The sequence below is a fragment of the Octopus bimaculoides genome, chromosome 8 (assembly GCF_046866305.1).
Source record: "Octopus bimaculoides isolate indiv1 chromosome 8, ASM4686630v1, whole genome shotgun sequence".
NCBI classification, from domain to species: Eukaryota; Metazoa; Mollusca; class Cephalopoda; order Octopoda; family Octopodidae; genus Octopus; species Octopus bimaculoides.
In genome coordinates, this window is record NC_142935.1 from 53,412,232 (window position 1) to 53,429,620 (window position 17,389).

Consider the following 17,389-nt stretch of genomic DNA (forward strand, 5'->3'; position numbering starts at 1 on the left):
CACTGCAATAAATGTGTGAATCTCAGAGGCAAATATGTTGGATAAAATCATAATTAATTGATCCTCCTGTATTTTCTTTTATCCAAAGCCAGGAACTTTTCAGTACCTCCTAGTACATAATGGACTTCCATACAGTTTCCATCAACCATTTTCACTCGCAAAGCTTTAAATATGCTAAACAGTGAAATAGATTGAAACCATGTAGCAACAAAGCAAACTACACCTACACAGCCATACCTGCAACAGTAAACCATGAAGACATTAAAAAAAAATAGAATAAAAGAATAAAAAAAAATAGAATAAAAGAATAAAAAAAAAAGCAAAGTATTTTTTGAAAGTTTTATTTCTTCAAGGATACACATATTTCAACTGCAGTAACCGGCAGTAAGAGTGTGTGTTCCATGATGAAATTTTGACCAGTAGGTGTCTGGACAGCAGGTGTTCCCAAAGTTTGTATGGTCACCAATCTAATCCCCTCTGACCACCTTGTTACAGAGATTATTAGACTAATCAAAATGCAATAAATAAAATAGAAGAAATAATTTTAGATGAAGTTTGTGAGAAGCAAGGGAGAAACTTGCACACTGGAAAGATCCATGACTCAAGGATTAATAAATAAATAGATAGAAAGTTCTGTTGTAATGAGGAAGTTGCACTATTCTGGTAGGACTGAGAAACTATGAAACTAATTTAGTTAACCTTTAGGAAAAGAAAAAAAAAATAAGTGAAAGGTAATTATATCATGGCAGAAATTGTGGTTGAAGTGTTCATATAATTTAGAAAAAAAAAAAGACCAAGTTCTCATATAAATAAAATTCGCTTGAGAACTAACAAATTAAGCTTATCCACAAAGTTAGGCTTCTTATTGAAAATAATAATAAAATAAATAAATAGAATGAAGCAAATCTGCAAAGGATTAACTTTGAATTTTCTAGATACAATTTTACTGGAAACTAGATTAAGTTTCATGTTTGAGAAAAGAACCAGTTGAGCATTGAATGATATATATTTTAACTGAGCATAGTAGTTTCAAGCTGCAGTTAAGACTAAGATATGGGGGGTTAAGATTTTTCAAGAAATATTTCTAGCATTGAGTAGATAAATAAACATGAATGAATAGCAAAGTAAAAATATTTTACTTTTTTTTAAAAATATATTCCATTTTACCACAGATAGTGTTTCTGCCCTAGATTATCAGCTGCTGTCTATGTACTTTACATGTTCACCATGCACATCACATTATAAATGTCATTCAGTCATTTAGTTGATATATGTGTGTGTGTGTGTGTGTATATATATATTATTATATCATTTGTATTATTATATATATATATATATATACTATATATATAATAAAATATTTTTTAATATTTATTCTAATTTGTTAGTCAAATATATGAAGAATAGATTTTGAAGTTAGAAACAAAAGAATTAAAAATTTTAGATTGTCCATGTAATTAAAGTTTAATTAAAAAAATGTTAGAAATTAACAGAATGATATTATGATGCTTTAAATAAATGCAATTAAATAATATGTACAAAGACAATATGTTCTTCATATACAAAATTGGCAGGAACAATTCCAACATGCCAACTACTTAAAAAAATAAATATATATATAATTTAAGAACTGTTAAAAGTACAATTCTTTGGTAAAAGCAGAGTGAAGTAATAAAGTATTATCATTCTTTTTATCCAGCAGAATTTAGAAAAAAGTAAATAACTGCTAATGGTGCCAGCAGGAACCATTGAAAAGAAAATCAACTGATAATATTTTGAGAGATAAAATGTTTCTGAAGTAAACGGTTTGCTTGTATAAAGGAACTTTGAGGGAGGGGAAAGAAGGAAAAAGTGAAATATGTATATATATATATACACAAAGCAAGAGGGAGAATAATCAATTCGACAATGTCTAAAACAGTCGAACGATAAAATAATGGGGGTAGAGATCTATAGCTAGAAGTTAAAATGCCTAATGTAAAGCTGGCAGCTAATAAAGACTGACAGTATCAATGTTTTAATGATAAAAGTTGCTGCATAGAGAAAAGGGGAAAGAGATGTTTAGTGTTTGTAACAGCCAAATATTGTTGGCGTAAAATATGCCACACAAAAAAAAAAAAAAAACATGCTAGGGAAAATATCTAGAAGCTGTTAAGATTTACAGAAAATGTTAGCGTGCAAGCTATCCTAAAGCCTTCCCACAAAATTTTTGTCTTTTTTTTTTAATTACAAGAGTCATTTTATTAAATTAAATTTAAAAAAATAAAAATAAACAAACAAAATGTTGATTAACCAAAGATTAGATTCAAACTAAAATGTTTAGTGAAGGAATATTTAAATAATCTAAGTTACCTCCCTTATGCCTAACTATTTTTGAGGTTGACATAGAGGAAGTTTAAGAGTTGTAAAAACAAGGGAAAAAATATAGGAAAACGTAATAGAAGTTTGATATATTTAAATAATCGACTCAGTTATAAACTGATTGTAACTATTAGCGTCTGCAAATGGAGTGTCCAATGAACTTGTAAGAGGTAATCAGAGGTCAAGTTTAGATATTTGAAATCTCTAATGATGCTAAATCATCCTCAAAATTAGTGCCTTCCATGACACGACGACTTTTCAAGTCACAGTTCTGCTCCTTCCAATCGAATCTGTTCCTACAATCAAATGGAAAACAACAAAAATTAATAAATGTTTCAACACAACATTTGCACACAATACTCATCCCCCATAGTTACAGAAATTTCAAATCATTTCACCAACAATCTCATAACTAATAAACTACTGCCACAAATTTCTCATGAAATTCTTGCATTAGATTTGAACTCGCATGCTATTGGTCCAACACATCTACTTCACCCAATTCACTTCTTTAATGAAAGTGGAATCAACTTATTTCACCCCTCCTGTATCTATGTAAAACATTTGTTCTTCTATAGAACTGTATCGTTTCATAAATCCAGTCATAAATGGGACATCAATTATGTTCAGACAATGAATTTTTCCAGTTTGCCATTTGTAAAGCAGTAAAATTAGATTTGATAATCCAAAGTTATTTGCTACACCAGCTCCAAATTGAACTGAAAAATTTCAGATTACAATTAAAATGGTCTGATTGATTAAATACATTTTGATATTTAACTTTCTCTTCACCATTCTGAATTCAAAACCTTACTGGGATGAATTTAGCCTTCCACTTTCCTGAAGTCAATGCAATAAGTATCAGTAAAGTTGCGGTCCATGTAAATTTTGTGTTGATGCTCATCTCAGAAATCTTTGTTAGAACTTTTAGCAGAGTATTAACTGACAGTAAACAATGGACAGAGAACATCAAGTACAATTAAGATAATGAAGTTTATTATATCACTGCAAAATCGCCCTCCCATGAAAATGCTACAATTAGAAGTCAAGTCCTTACCAAATCTCCCGATCGCAGTAGTAGTAGTGTATTGGTTCAGGCATACCATTGAATTGAGAAGACACACAGAAAGTGTATGCTCCCATATTCTCAAAGTAAAGCCAATCACCAACTTTCATAGCTGGAAGCTGACAGTCTGTCAGGATACAGTCCAAGCCATCACAAGTAGGGCCCCAAACGCTAGAGCTGTACAACATATCGACATCAGACAGGTCCTGCAAGAAACAAAATGTATGTTATTAGATAAATGTTCCAGCAATGATGTTAAATATTAAGTCAGTGGGAAGAGGTTTTCCACAACCATAAAAAGTAGGATCATTGAAAAAAGGGAAAAAGCAAGCTCAGGTATGAAGGTTAAGAAATAAATATGAAATACTGGCTCTAATATTATGTGAAACGTTTTCTCCCCATTTGATTTTAATCCAGTATTGCAAGGCATTACTTTTGAAGATGCTGAATGAAAATCTGAAAATAAGCACCTTATACATGAAATGAACATGGGATCCAGATGTACATACAGATCAATCATTGCAGCAGAAAATAAAAGATGTTTAACATTGGCCGTGAAAAATTACAAAATACACTCGTTTGATTAGCAGATATTTACAGGTGTAGAGAAACCCCTGATATATCCAATTACCTAACCAATTTCATTCTAATAGTGTCATTTCCTATACCATGCACCAAATACTTTGGTTATAATAAAGTTTCATGAAGTAAACAAAAAAAGGGAGAAATAAACAGCTATAGAAGTCAGGCAACTGATTCTAGGAGTCTCACACATTTGCTCAACCTGCTAGAAATAGCATTCAAGTCTGCTTCAAATTACACCCTGTTGCTTTGGAAGTTGAGGGACACATTGGATAATGCACTCCTAGATATGTAATGCCTAAAGAGGAGGATAGCAAAAGCATAGCTTGAATGTCAAAAGGTAACTTTGAGATAAACAATTGATGAAATCAATTAATAGTATTTTTTTAATTAGATCAACTAAATACACAACCTTCAATGAATGTTTAACACTTTAGAAGAGAAGTAACCATAGTTGTGGATGAAATGGAGACTTTTAGATGAAATTTTCAAAAATGAAATTATAATGTTAGTAGACTTTAAATGATGGAAGATAGGATCTAGGAAGATACAAAGCAATCAACTTCGTCCACGTTTTCAGAACATAGATGTAATAATTAGGGTATTTAACATCTTTGTTATTGCATTCAGTGGTCAAAAACCCAATTCCTACAACTAGTGTCAATCTGAACCATGGGTTCAAATTTTGCAACAGCCACTGTGTTTTAAGCAACATACATAATCAGTTTGTGTCATCCCAAATAGCTGAGAAATAATATCTTTTTCCCATTTTATAGTTGTATAATAGTGGCCATTAGGTCATCTAGTTGTAAATAAGAATGCAAAACTATTAAAAATATACAAATTTGGTTTGCAAACATCTTATGTTCTGTTTCACTGAGACCCCATGTTCTCAGGCCTAAAGGGTAAAGAAAGAAAAGAGGAAGACAGAAGGAAGAAACATTTAGTTTAAGAAATAGGGATCACGTGGACGGATTTGGGAGATTACAAAGCAAGTGGAAACTAAAAGGGACATCTCACCTTATCCTTGTTCCATGATGAACAAACCTGAGAAAAAGCAAGTAACTTGCTTCAGAAATGCTAAACGGATGAAGAACTGAAGGTAAATTTCATCAATAAAACTTATTCAGTACTCTGTACCATTTTGTCAACATGGCAAAGTTCAGTACATTTTTTTCGATGCATGCATGTTTTTGTGATGCTATAGTAATCTATCTAATGGCAATGTGATGTGCAGCTATGATAATTCCTAACTATCTTTTTTTATCCAAGAAGATAGACCTAACTTTCATTAGATAAAAATAGGTACTTTATATATGAATACAGAGGAAAAGAAAATACATATAAAAGAGAAAGAGATACAAAGATATTTACCTGGATTACACTCGGAAACACTTTGGCATGGTCCAGCAAGATACAGTTGAAGGAGCCATAAACACCATCATTGACATAGTACATGAAATGGGGTTCGTCATTTGCATCCGGCTCCCTGTCTGCACCTTCAAAGAAAAGAGCTTCTTTATTAAGCAAAATAGTGACAGTAGATGAAAAGAAACAAGGAAATTTTAAAAGATTCAGCATACAATATAACCCAGTACATTTATTTGGAATTGTTTTTACTTAGGTCAATTATTTTAAATCTGAAGTCATTTCATCATTTAACTTGGGCCTAAAATTCTGTATTTTCTTATGGATAACCAAAATCAGTGTGCAAGTCACGACAGCTTTGTCTCAAGCTGCAAATGTTGATGTTATATTCGGTATCAATGTAGGGAAGTAAACGGGGCCATATAAGAAGTCAGCACTTGTAATTGTGATTAAGGCTAGGTTAAGCAAAAAAAGACTTCAGTTTGAGAAGGGATCAATCGATGAAAGTGCAACAATCAACGTCTATAGCATTTGCATTATAATCTAGTATTATTGTGTGTAGAGCTTGCAGAAACTAAAAATTTTTTAAAAAAAAAGTTGATCCTTACCAAGCGCATTCTCATCTCTACTTGTTACCCTCATAGCTATGATATTCACTCCAAGGGTATATGCTGAAGATACAAAGTACCGGCCTGGTTCAGCGATGATGTCCACCCCACATGAAGGAGGGAAGTAAATATCCAGTGACTCATTTATAACTTCAGCAATCTAGAAAAGAGAGAAACCACATTTAACAGCATTCAAAGTCGACTGAAATGATTAAGAGATGGCTCATGTCACTAGAGCGGCTGCTGCTATTACAACTACTAAGTAATAATACAGACTTAAAACAATAAAACTATTGGAATTAAATACAAACATTTCAACATCTTCAAAGACAAAAATATTGGCTCGACATGATATTGTTACAAGCATTACAAGGATGGAGATACACACACACAATCACAGTATAGACACTTGACAAATAATTACTTGAAGAGTCCAGCTTTTCAAACTGTCTTTCAAAGAGGTAAAATTATTCTTCTTCTTGTCCAATACTTTGAATCCAGTTTTGTCCCCGTTAACAGGGGTGGTTGGATCTACCTCACTCCTACAGCAACCGCTCTCACACCATCTTGCCCAGTTTTGGGTGTTCTCCCTCTTCAAGTCAACCCTCCTAATCTCCTCCTCCATGTCCCCTCCATGTTTTCTTTGGTCAACCTCGCTTTCATGGTTCATTCACTCTAAACTCAAAAGCAGTCTCCTCAGAACATGATCCACATCCCTCCTCAACACATGTCCATACCACTGCACTCCATTCGTCCTTGCCAGCTATTCCACCGATTCCTCCAACCCCATCTATCTCAGCCTGAACTCAAATTGAAGTTTTTATTAACACAATGCAGGGCACAATCTCGTGGTTAAGATGTACACTTTGCAACTACATGTGCTGGAGTTTGATTCTACTGCATCCTACTATGTCTCCCTTTGGGCAAGTCTTGAGTCAACCAATGTAAGTGAAATTTGGTAGACTGAAACCAAGTTGAAGTCAGAGGTGGGAGTTTATGTTGTTCCATTGCTTAATTTAACCACTTAGCATTCAGATTACTGTCAAATGTAATGCTTATTTATTCACATAGTTTAAATTTAATCATACATTATCTTGTAGCCTCAAGATTTTGATGATGTGATTGCTTATTTTTAGAGTGACATTGTAAGGTAGGAGTGAGAGGCTAGATCAAACCAGTTCTATAAAACAGATAGAGAATTTCAGTCCAATAGGGCACCTGAATATCATCTATAAGTATTCCAACCAAGATTGTAGTTTGAGGTTAACTTTCTTCTACTGATCTCAAAAAGATCATGGATGGTGCCCTTCTTCCATTGAGTAAGCCATTAATAGTATACATATATATAAATATATATATATATATATATAAAAAGACAAGAGATTGGATATACAAACTTACCTCATCAAAGGTTATTTCCGGAATTTCATGTCCAGGAAAGCCTCCTCCTATATCTAAGAGTGTTAAATTGTAGCCAAACTTTTCAGCAACATCAAAGACATGGCGTGCATCTCTGATAGCAACTTCATAGGCTGCTGCTTCTTGACATCCACTGCCAACATGGAAGCTGGAACCAGAATAAATTTATCCGATTGTTATTACATTTTTGGCAGAATAAAAGAAAAGACATGTAAAATATAGACTGTTAATGGTCTAACAAGGAAAAACTAATGACTTTAAAATGGCAGCAATTTTTGAATCCATCACATACTTGTATCTACCCTATACCAAATCAAGTTACTGCTACTTACTACTCAAACAATCATGTAATAGCTCATCATCTGAGTCATCCAGGCTACACCACCCATACAATTGTAGTAATTGAAGTGTACAAACAATGAGCCATTTTCATCCACAAGTGGTTGGACACAAGATTCTTTCTGCTCATAGGCGCTTGCAAATTTCCTTTGTGTCATTGGATTTTCACTTCTTTATATCCAACATAAGCTCCTTTTCTTCTTGCAATCGCCACAGCACTAGTATACATTGCTACAGCTTCTAAGCCCACAAATTTGTCTGAAATATCAGTCGAAAAATGATATATGGCTTTCAGCCACATCGTATGGAAATGATGATTTCCAGCTCATAATACATACTATGCCATACTGATTGACCATTGTCTTCTTTATAAAACCAAATTGCAACAATACTCAGTGTCCACTTCACAAATCTTCCAAACCTTCATCCCTTATTTTATGGCTTATCTGGCATACATTGCTTGAAAGCCTTTAAATTCTACCATCCCTTCATCAATGGACAGTCTTTCTTGGTTGGTAATAGGACTTACATTTACTTTGAAAAGTATCCAGGTCTTAATTTAAAGACATCTCCTGGATACTGGAAAGAACATTATAATCATACTTGTTAAATTAAGGATCATAATGTTCTTCTCCATGTATTGCTGTTGGTGTTTTGCTCATGTGATAATATTAGAAAATACCCATTATTATATTTACTTAAATACCTTTATGATTAACCCAATAGTACTCATACATACCTGACACCAACGACTTTTAAGTCGAGGTCTTTCGCTCTCTTCAGTAGAGATGGCACTGTTTTCAGCAGGCACCCAAACTTCAGGCTTAGTTCACACTGAACCTTATAGTCATTTGGAGGAAGGATCCTGATAACCAATCTAAGAAAGAACGATAAAGGAATGACAATTAGCAATGTTGTTTGAGATTTCATAATTGCCATTTTGCAAAGACATAGCTTTTATTGGATTATTTATACTATCTTAAATATGTTATCACAAATTTGGCAAAATCATCTCCCACATGCACACAAAGTAAATGAAAGAAAAAAAATTAATAAAACCCCATTATGGAAGAGCTATAAATAGTGATGATATTACATCGGTCTCTTACCATCTTACACTTTACCATTTAAATTACTCTCTCAAATGCAATGCTTAATTATTCACATTGTTTTGGATTAACTATGATTCATAATCTCATAGCTTTAAGATTTCAATGTTATTATTGTTTATTTTCAGAATGACATTATAGGATGGAGTGAGAGGCTGGATCTGGCCAGTCTGAATATAAAACAGGCACAAAATATGGCCAATTTAAATGCTAAAAGGTAGTTAATGATGTTCTATGTTAGCACTAGTTAGACAAGAGTGAAGGTATGAAGAGAAACTGATTTAAGAGGAATGTAGCATTAATCACAAGCAGTTTTAAGGTCTTTCCTGCAAGACAACTATCTAGAAACTGAAGGGTCATAAAATCAGTTCAAATAAGATTTACTATAATGAAAAATAATCGCACAAGTTTATGCAAACCTCAAATAGTTACATTAAAAACTGAGAAATAAGATCAAAATAGTGTAAAGGACATTTACTTGGCATCTGGATAGAGTTCTTTGATCTTGTACAGTTCTGTTTCATTGTCAAATGTCATCAAAGAGACATTATTCTTTGCAGCATATCTTATAAATGATTTTTGCTTGCATGGGTTGGCATAAATAATGTTGTCACTAGATACACCGAGTTTCAAGATTTTCGAGATTTCAGTCTGTGAAAAAAGACAAAAGATTTGATATTTAAGATATTGACAAAGAAACAGCTATCTTAGCATATATTTCTTGATAGTAAATTATGGTCTAAAAGAACCTAACAAAATCACAAACTTTTAAGAGGAGCTTTTGAGTAACTAAACATAGCAAACAATATCTTGATATTCTGTGGCAGTTTCAGTCTTTTCACGCCCCACTGTCACAGTCAATTAAGTAAATGAGGGAGAGTATTTAAGTGTTGCTACTGTACTAAGGATGGTACTGTGACATAATTCTACAAGACATTCAACATACTGACTATGTTGTAAAATAATAAACTGAAAGCTGGGTCTCACAGAGAAAAGAAATGGCTGAATGATTGATTTTCTTAGTAATGGTTCTTCAAAGATTTCGATTTTTGTCATACAAGAAATATATATTGTATAAACATGACATTATAAATAGGAATTGTTCAATTCTATGAAATACATTTCTCAAATACAATTTTTATGCAAAAAAACTGAAGATTAAACAGATGCAGCATTGTAAATATCTAAAACTAAGTCCTATAGTCTTATGTTTACAGTGAGGAATGGCCTTGATGTTTTTTATCAAAGAATTGTGTGTCGTGTGAAAAACAGTATTATTACAAATTGTAACACGTAAAAATACAAAACATAATTCAAATATCAGTACCCTTACAGTTCCAAATAAACAGTCTTCTTATGAAATCTTTAATATACATTATAAACAAGTATTCATGATCCTAGATTCTATAACATATCTTTACCTCCAATTTTCGTAAGTCCTGCTTGCTAACATTGCAAAGACTAAAGTACAGGGAATAAATACAGAGCAGTTTTTTTTATTGTTATTGATCATTCAACCACAAACTCTTCATTGACAAATCATGTGCTATCACACAGACATCTAACAATACCTAAATTATGTTGCATGCACTGTCTGCACCACGACCATGTGATTCTGGGTTGACCCCATTGTACAGCTGCTTGGACAAGTGTTTACTTATAATCTTGGGTTGGCCAATATATTGAGTGGAATATGGTAGACAGAAATTGTGCAAAACCTTGTTGTGTGTGTGTGTGTGTGTGCAATTTTTACAAGGAAAAGGTTGATTGAGTTTTGAAATTTCACCATGGATTGATTTCTTGAAGTGTGTACCTGATGAAACTTTGGGGAGAGGAAGAGAGAGAGAGCACCCCAAAAGATCCCTCAAATGCATGGGGTGACGCTTCAGTTAATATTTGACTGTTTTGATGCATGACTGCACACACACACACACACACAGAAGTATGTGTATATGTCTGTATCTATGTGTGTGTGTGTGTGTTTACCAATGCTGTCAGTTTTTAAAAAAAATTGTGTTGTGTCAAAATATTATCTTAGCCACTTAAAAAAATATAGATCAACAAAATAAGTACCAGACTGAAATAAGTACTGAGGCTGATATGATCGACTAAAAGTTCTCAAAGGCAGTGCCCTGGCATGGCCACAGTCCAATGACTGAAACCAGTAAAAGAATAAAAAGAAAAAAAAAAAAATCAGAGAAACAACATTGAGAGGGAATTAGAAACAATAAAAAACCCACAATGTCAGAGACAAATTAGAAGGTCAACATCAGATTTTGAAAGCAACTGACACTAAATACAGGTTGACCTCAAAAATCTAATCACAAGACATCCAACAAAGCTAAATATGGAAGCAAAGCAAATGAGCTACTGATCTACTTTAACAAAGTTAATGATGAAATTAATTGGGATAGAGTAGTTGATAAATTTATCTAGTTTAAAGGCAGTGAGTAGTTGAATACAACCAACACTACTGCGTGACCTTTACACCGTGTTATTTAGTAGAATACTAAACCTGCTACATCATTCAATACTTGATGGAAATATCCAGCCAAAGCTTTAATGAAAACATTGCAATGCTTCTCATTTCAAAAAATGTTAATTTGTAATAGTGAGAGGCAACAATGTGTGATTATACCGTGTAACATTTAGATGGGTGTGAGAGATGGAGCAGAGAGAAAATATGAAGTGATGGAAAGCGACAATGATGTCAGTGAACAACTAAAAAGCTTTAAGAGTGGGAGAATGTTAAGATCAACTCACCATACTGGCACAATCAAATCCTGTTCCAAGGCTGACCAAGGTCTTCAGAACCACAGGATCATCATTGCACTTAACAGCTGAAAGTAAACCGAAAGATTACACTGAAGTTTCCTCTATGTTGCAATGGTGGCAATTATTTACACAATAATATGAGGTTAACTGGCGTTTTAAAAATTAATTTATAGATTCATCCATTAATGAATATCTTTAACCTTTTAGTAGAGTTACTTCAATTGTAAGATTTGATCTACTGGATCCAGGAGTCATTTCTCTAAACAATAGAACCATAGCAAAATTTGATTCTTGGTTCTTGTATAAGAGATAAATAGATCTATACCTATATTTTGGACATTTACACAATGTTGGAATAATTAGTTTAAGAGTTACATCGCCCTTTGTATCATGAACTACTCAACAATGAAGCAATTGTAGTAGCAACACATTTTGCTGAGTTAGGCAGAGAGGTGAGACACAACACAAAGGTTGCAGCAAAATTAGAACACATGACCCTTATACTATCATGAAGACTTTCCTCTGTCAACATAAACAGTTGTTAATATTTTCTAATATAATGAAATACTTGGAAGGATTCATTGTCAATAGATTCTTTACATACAGTACCAAGGTATCATCATCATCATCATCACCACCACTACCACCACCATCAGACATCTGTTTTCCATGCTGGCATGGTCTGAACTGGTAGGGCCAGGGGCCACACCAAGTTCCCACAGTCTGTTTTGGCTTGGTTTCTATAGCTGGATGCCCTTCCTAATGTCAACTACTCCACAGAGTGTACTGGGTGCTTTTTATGTGGCACCAGCACCCACACCAATGCTTTTTACATGGCAGCTTGTTTTTAGGACATGCAATATATTCTCAAGTATAAAGTACTTACCATAAAATGGCTTGATTCTTGGTAGTTTGACATTCCAGTTACAATACTTTTCAATAATATCACCAATGTTGCAAACGGTGAAAGCATCTTCACATCCCTGTAGAACAAAATAATTACTGTTAGAACTACAATTTACTTGCTGTTACATAACAAGAAGAGGCGAATTAATTCTATAGAAATAATAACAGCTAACCAAGATGCTTTACAATCACTGGTTTTGCAATCTTTTATTATCAGGAGTAATATTTGACCTAGTATTAAGTTACTGAATGAAACATTTTTTATTATGTGTATCTCATTTGTATTTGAATGTATTTTGCATCACTAATATCCGAAAAAATACTATATTCTGCTTTGTATCTATGGGTGTCAATGTAGAGTTTTCATAAAAGTTTTGCAATTTGTAGCTTTCTCAACAAACAGCATGTAAAATAGAGTAGAGCTGCATACTCAATAACCAAATAATCTGCTCAATATGCAAGACAAACAAGTAGGCAAGGATGACAAAAACTGGCACATAGTATAACCAACTACCCTAATAAGTGCTGCTTTGTCATTACATGTAGTAGTGGCTCACAAAATATAAAACCTTTCTTAGAGTGAAGTGTTTTATACAAATGTTATATATGTGAATCACTGTATTGTACCACATGTCCATGAGAAAATTTAAAAAAACCTAAAGCTAGCATCAAGAGCAAGTATGCAATGAATATTTTTCATTGGTTATAGCTTACAGCTTGACTGCTACTCATGTTATCTATTCAAATATGAAAAGCGAAGTTGACCCCCAACAAGATTTGAATTTAGAATGTAGAGACATCCACCAACATATTGGTAAGGCATTTTGTCAGCTGATCCACAAATTTTGACATCTACCACTTTGGGTTTTAAGAACAACAAATCAACTATAAAGAACTTACCGTTTTTTTGCGATCTTCTATCAGTTGAGCTACAAGCTCCTTGTGGGAAGGATTGGGAAGCAGTTCTGGGACTACGATGTTCATTTGGCGTCTCATAATTTCGGAGGAATCTTCAAGCGGCATAGAGAGGAGTGATCAAGTAATAATACAAACAATCTGAAAGCAAGATGGAAAAAATATTAAAATGGAAATACTCGAAGGAAAAATAAAAAATAAAATTACTCTGAAATTTGAAAATGAGTAACAGAAATTTGGATTTATTCTTATTCCAATAAAACTGCATCAAAACTAATATTTCTGTTTGGGACCAGGAAAGTTGCACTATTTTGCAATTGCTTACCCTCTCTGAAATAAGACAATGAAATACTACTCATATTTGGGATGGTGTTTCTATTGTATATGGACACATTCTAGCTAGGAACCAACTCCAGCCCACCTCACCCCAAGGCAATGTTTCATTCACCCTTAGGTTATGTCAGATATGTCATTTCTTGATTATGTTATCCCTACTGCAATTAGAACAATCTCTGCTCTCTGAACTATTTAGCAGGATGTACTCTCTACTCAGACCAATCAGTTTTCTGTGTCTCACTTTTCAAACCTGTACTAATTGCTTCATCCAACCTATCATTTTTTGGAATCCCACCCTATTTTTCACATTTTGTCTAATTCTTTTGTTACTGTATTTATTTTGAGATGCTCTGTGTTTCTTTCAATTACTTTAAATATAACAAAGAATTTAGTAAAATAACTTAGTTATCATTCAGCTAGTGTTAGGAACATAAATTGTGACTAAGGTTTGGTGGAAGATTTTAATTCAAAATCTATGTAAACAAGATATTTTTACTCAGAGCTGAAGCCAGTTTCAGCCGGGTTGGTAACAAAAGGGTTAAACATCTCATCCAACAGATTTTCAAATCGAATATCAACTGCATGTAAACTCTCTAGTCGCTTTAGAGGTGGGCACTGCCACTAACAAATTATTCCTCTTACTGTGAGCTCTGCACAGTAACAAGTGAAGGTGCCTGACCTTTCAACGTCAACTCCAGTTCTGCTGTACCCCTACACAATATTTGGTTTACCTTACTAAAACGGTAATTGCCTTTCTCACTGAACTAAGTTTCAACTGATATTAGGCAAGTTTTTTAGCTATAACTTCTGCAGACAACTGGAAACTTCAAATCTACCCAATCTGTGTAAATCTGAAATACAGACAGACATATTTTATATATAATGTCAATTTCCTATTTCAGGATGTGTGTTTATTTTTTTTATAGAGATATGACAGCAAGACAAGAAAGACAAGATCAAAGGAAAAACAAGGTATTTATTTTATTGTCCTACAATGGCGAATAAAATGTTTAGCCTCCATCTAAGCAAAACAAATATATTATAGAAGTTTTTTTTTGTTTGTTTGAAATGAGCTTTTTCACTGATATCTACACTTTCCACCAGTATTTTTAATTGGTTTGACCCCAAAAGAAAGAGTCCTGCATATAGCCTTTACAAGCTGAAATCTGCATTTCCTGGATAGGATGGAAATTCTAGAGAGGCAAGGTTCTGGAAAGCAAGGACTAGGCATATTAGTAAATGCAGAGCTTGCAGGAGAGATATAATATGAGAAACTAAAGGAAGAAAAACGTGTGAGTGCCTGAATGAAGGTGATATAAAATCAGTAAGCTGTGTGGAGAAGTCAATGTATTACAGCAAGGACACAGCACATCCATAAGCCAGAGGTTACAGTGTAGTTTCAAGTGCAACTTCATGCCAATCAGTCGTGTGGTCTTTTGTGTGGAGGGAGGATGAACTCAAGAACATAGTGTAGCAGCAGCACCATCCCAGATGTGGGAATAGTATTCCCTTATGGATTTCATTACAGCTTTGTAAAGGAATCACTGGTTGTTGGGGAGCTGAAATATTATCAAATACTGAAGAGGAAGGCCAGTATTTGTGATGTAGTTTTTTTCCTATGTTGAGAGTGTGTGCAAATGCCAAGACAAATTTGTAGAAATGGTGAAGACTAGCTTTAGTAGTAACCTTGAGAGTTCTAATTATATGCCGTTTGTGTTTAAGGATGGGCTACAATACTGTAATGATTGTGTCCTTGAAGGGGACAAAATTGGCATATCATTAGAGAGTGTTTGAGGTCTCTATAAGAAGTTGTCAAAACTGAATGTAAATGATGCTTCTTGTAAATGTTAAGCAAAACTGTAAGGTGCTGTAATCAGCATATGAAATTTAGAGGTGATAGTAAGCTATCCATTGGTGGATAGAAGACAGAGTGGGGAGAAAAAGAAACATGAGGTACACCAAAGTTGATCAGAATGCAAATGAGAGAGAGAGAAACACATTTCACAAAATTTCTTTTGAGTGTGGGTTTGATGGTGAGTAAATAAGAGAGTAGGTCACCAAGAGTTCTAGTTTTATGAATGCTATACTGATGGTCATTAAAGAAGGAAAGGAATATAAAGAATTGGAATGTGTGATTTTTAATGATGGTCCTCCTCACCTTTGGGATAGCTGGCAGGTAAGAGGGGCTATGTTACTTGATAAGGGGACACACTGTTGAATGCTTCTTAAGATTAGGATAGATACTTGTAGAGAGAGAGCAAGGACAGAAGCTAGCTCTGGGAAGCATTGTTTGAGGGCAATGGCACATTTTCAAACCCAAAATTTGGGGTTAGTTTGAAGTGATTGGAAGTACTTTTCCGCTTGGTAAGCATGTATCTGTGGTGATGGTGGGGCCTGGTATAGTGTATAGAGATAGCTTTTGATATCTACCAAGTATGCACAGTGGAGAGATGGATGCAAAGCAGCCAACAGAGGTAGGGCTTTTTCTAAGGACTACTTAAAAAAAAAACCCATCATGGTTGAAAAGTACAGGGATGGCAATACCATTAAATTGGTAGACATTACTTTTGAAAGGAATCAGAAAGAATGGCTGCCGCTCAGAGGCAACAAATTTTAGAGCAGTGATGCAGAGCAGGTATCTTTTGTATTGGGAAGATAGTTATAAATAAGTTGTGGTAATAGGTAAATGCCATCTAGTTTGTAGGGCAGGTGATTTTCTCCAAGTGTTGCAGGCTGTACTCTGTTTGTACAAGTAAAGTTTTGAGCAAAATGAACCAAAAGTGTATAAGGATCCATGTAGGAATAAACTAACTGTAAAGTGTTAATTGCAAAAGAATTGGTTACTGTACTAATGAAATCAGTATGAAGTGTGTGAGAGAGTTAGCAACAGATGGCTGAAGTGAGATATGTAACATTAATATGAGGAGAGCAACAGTGGTTGAAGGTGTTCAGAAAATGGTTAATGCAGCAGATATATTCAGAAGAGTGGAGGAGTGAGACTGAACCAGAGTAACTGGAAGACTTTGTTACAGACATCAGAGTGAGAAGTCAGAGGCAGAGAGAGCAAAGTCTATATTTGTATAGAGAGTAGCCTGGACAGCAGAGATGGGTTCAAATAAGAAGAATGACATAATTAAGTCTTGGTGAAAAATAAGAAGTTTGGTTTATGTGTTAGAGGGTCTAAATTGAGTAAGAGTCCACAGATATCTTAGGGAAGAGGAAGAAGGACTGTGCTGTTTCAGTCAAGATATTTTAGGAGTGTAGCAGGTATTGGCCCCACCATGTGGTCATGATACGATATCCTTGCTGAGAGTTTGGCTCAAGTGGCTGTAATAGAGACCTGATTAATGCACTCACAGGCCTAAAGCTGGTATTATCCAGGAAACAGAATAGGAGCTTCTACACATTTAACCAACCTTGTGCCTCACAGGTAACAAAACTACACAAGAAAGGTAGTAAGGTTACAAGGTAGTAACAGGGTCAAAACAAGCTTGATCAATAAGAGAGTGGGAAGGTGTGTGCTGGGAAAGAAATCAGAGATTGAAGAAGTAAATAATAGAGACAGAAAGTGAAAACAAGGGCTCATATTTGGTGATATATACCAG

At 34.2% G+C, this 17,389-nt stretch overlaps 1 protein-coding gene across 6 annotated transcripts in view; it reads right to left on the minus strand.

Moving 5' to 3' along the window:
* Nucleotides 1–325: 325 nt before the first annotated feature.
* The window catches only part of LOC106867256 (ornithine decarboxylase), a 60,895-nt gene continuing 43,831 nt past the window's right edge, over nt 326–17,389 (minus strand). For 2 of the 6 annotated variants that reach the window (XM_014912070.3, XM_014912069.3), the window contains 11 exons: nt 13,434–13,589; nt 12,514–12,610; nt 11,616–11,692; nt 9,331–9,503; nt 8,483–8,620; nt 7,387–7,552; nt 5,986–6,145; nt 5,384–5,508; nt 5,030–5,056; nt 3,419–3,633; nt 1,381–2,657 (listed from right to left, as the gene is read on the minus strand). In XM_014912070.3, coding sequence (XP_014767556.1) covers nt 2,549–2,657; nt 3,419–3,633; nt 5,030–5,056; nt 5,384–5,508; nt 5,986–6,145; nt 7,387–7,552; nt 8,483–8,620; nt 9,331–9,503; nt 11,616–11,692; nt 12,514–12,610; nt 13,434–13,556 — 1,410 coding nt within the window. In that variant the 5' untranslated portion in view covers nt 13,557–13,589 and the 3' untranslated portion in view covers nt 1,381–2,548. Of the gene's footprint in view, nt 2,658–3,418; nt 3,634–5,029; nt 5,057–5,383; nt 5,509–5,985; nt 6,146–7,386; nt 7,553–8,482; nt 8,621–9,330; nt 9,504–11,615; nt 11,693–12,513; nt 12,611–13,433; nt 13,590–17,389 lie in introns of all 6 variants that reach the window. The other 4 variants (XM_089356470.1, XM_089356469.1, XM_089356468.1 and 1 more) reach the window with 3 other exon arrangements.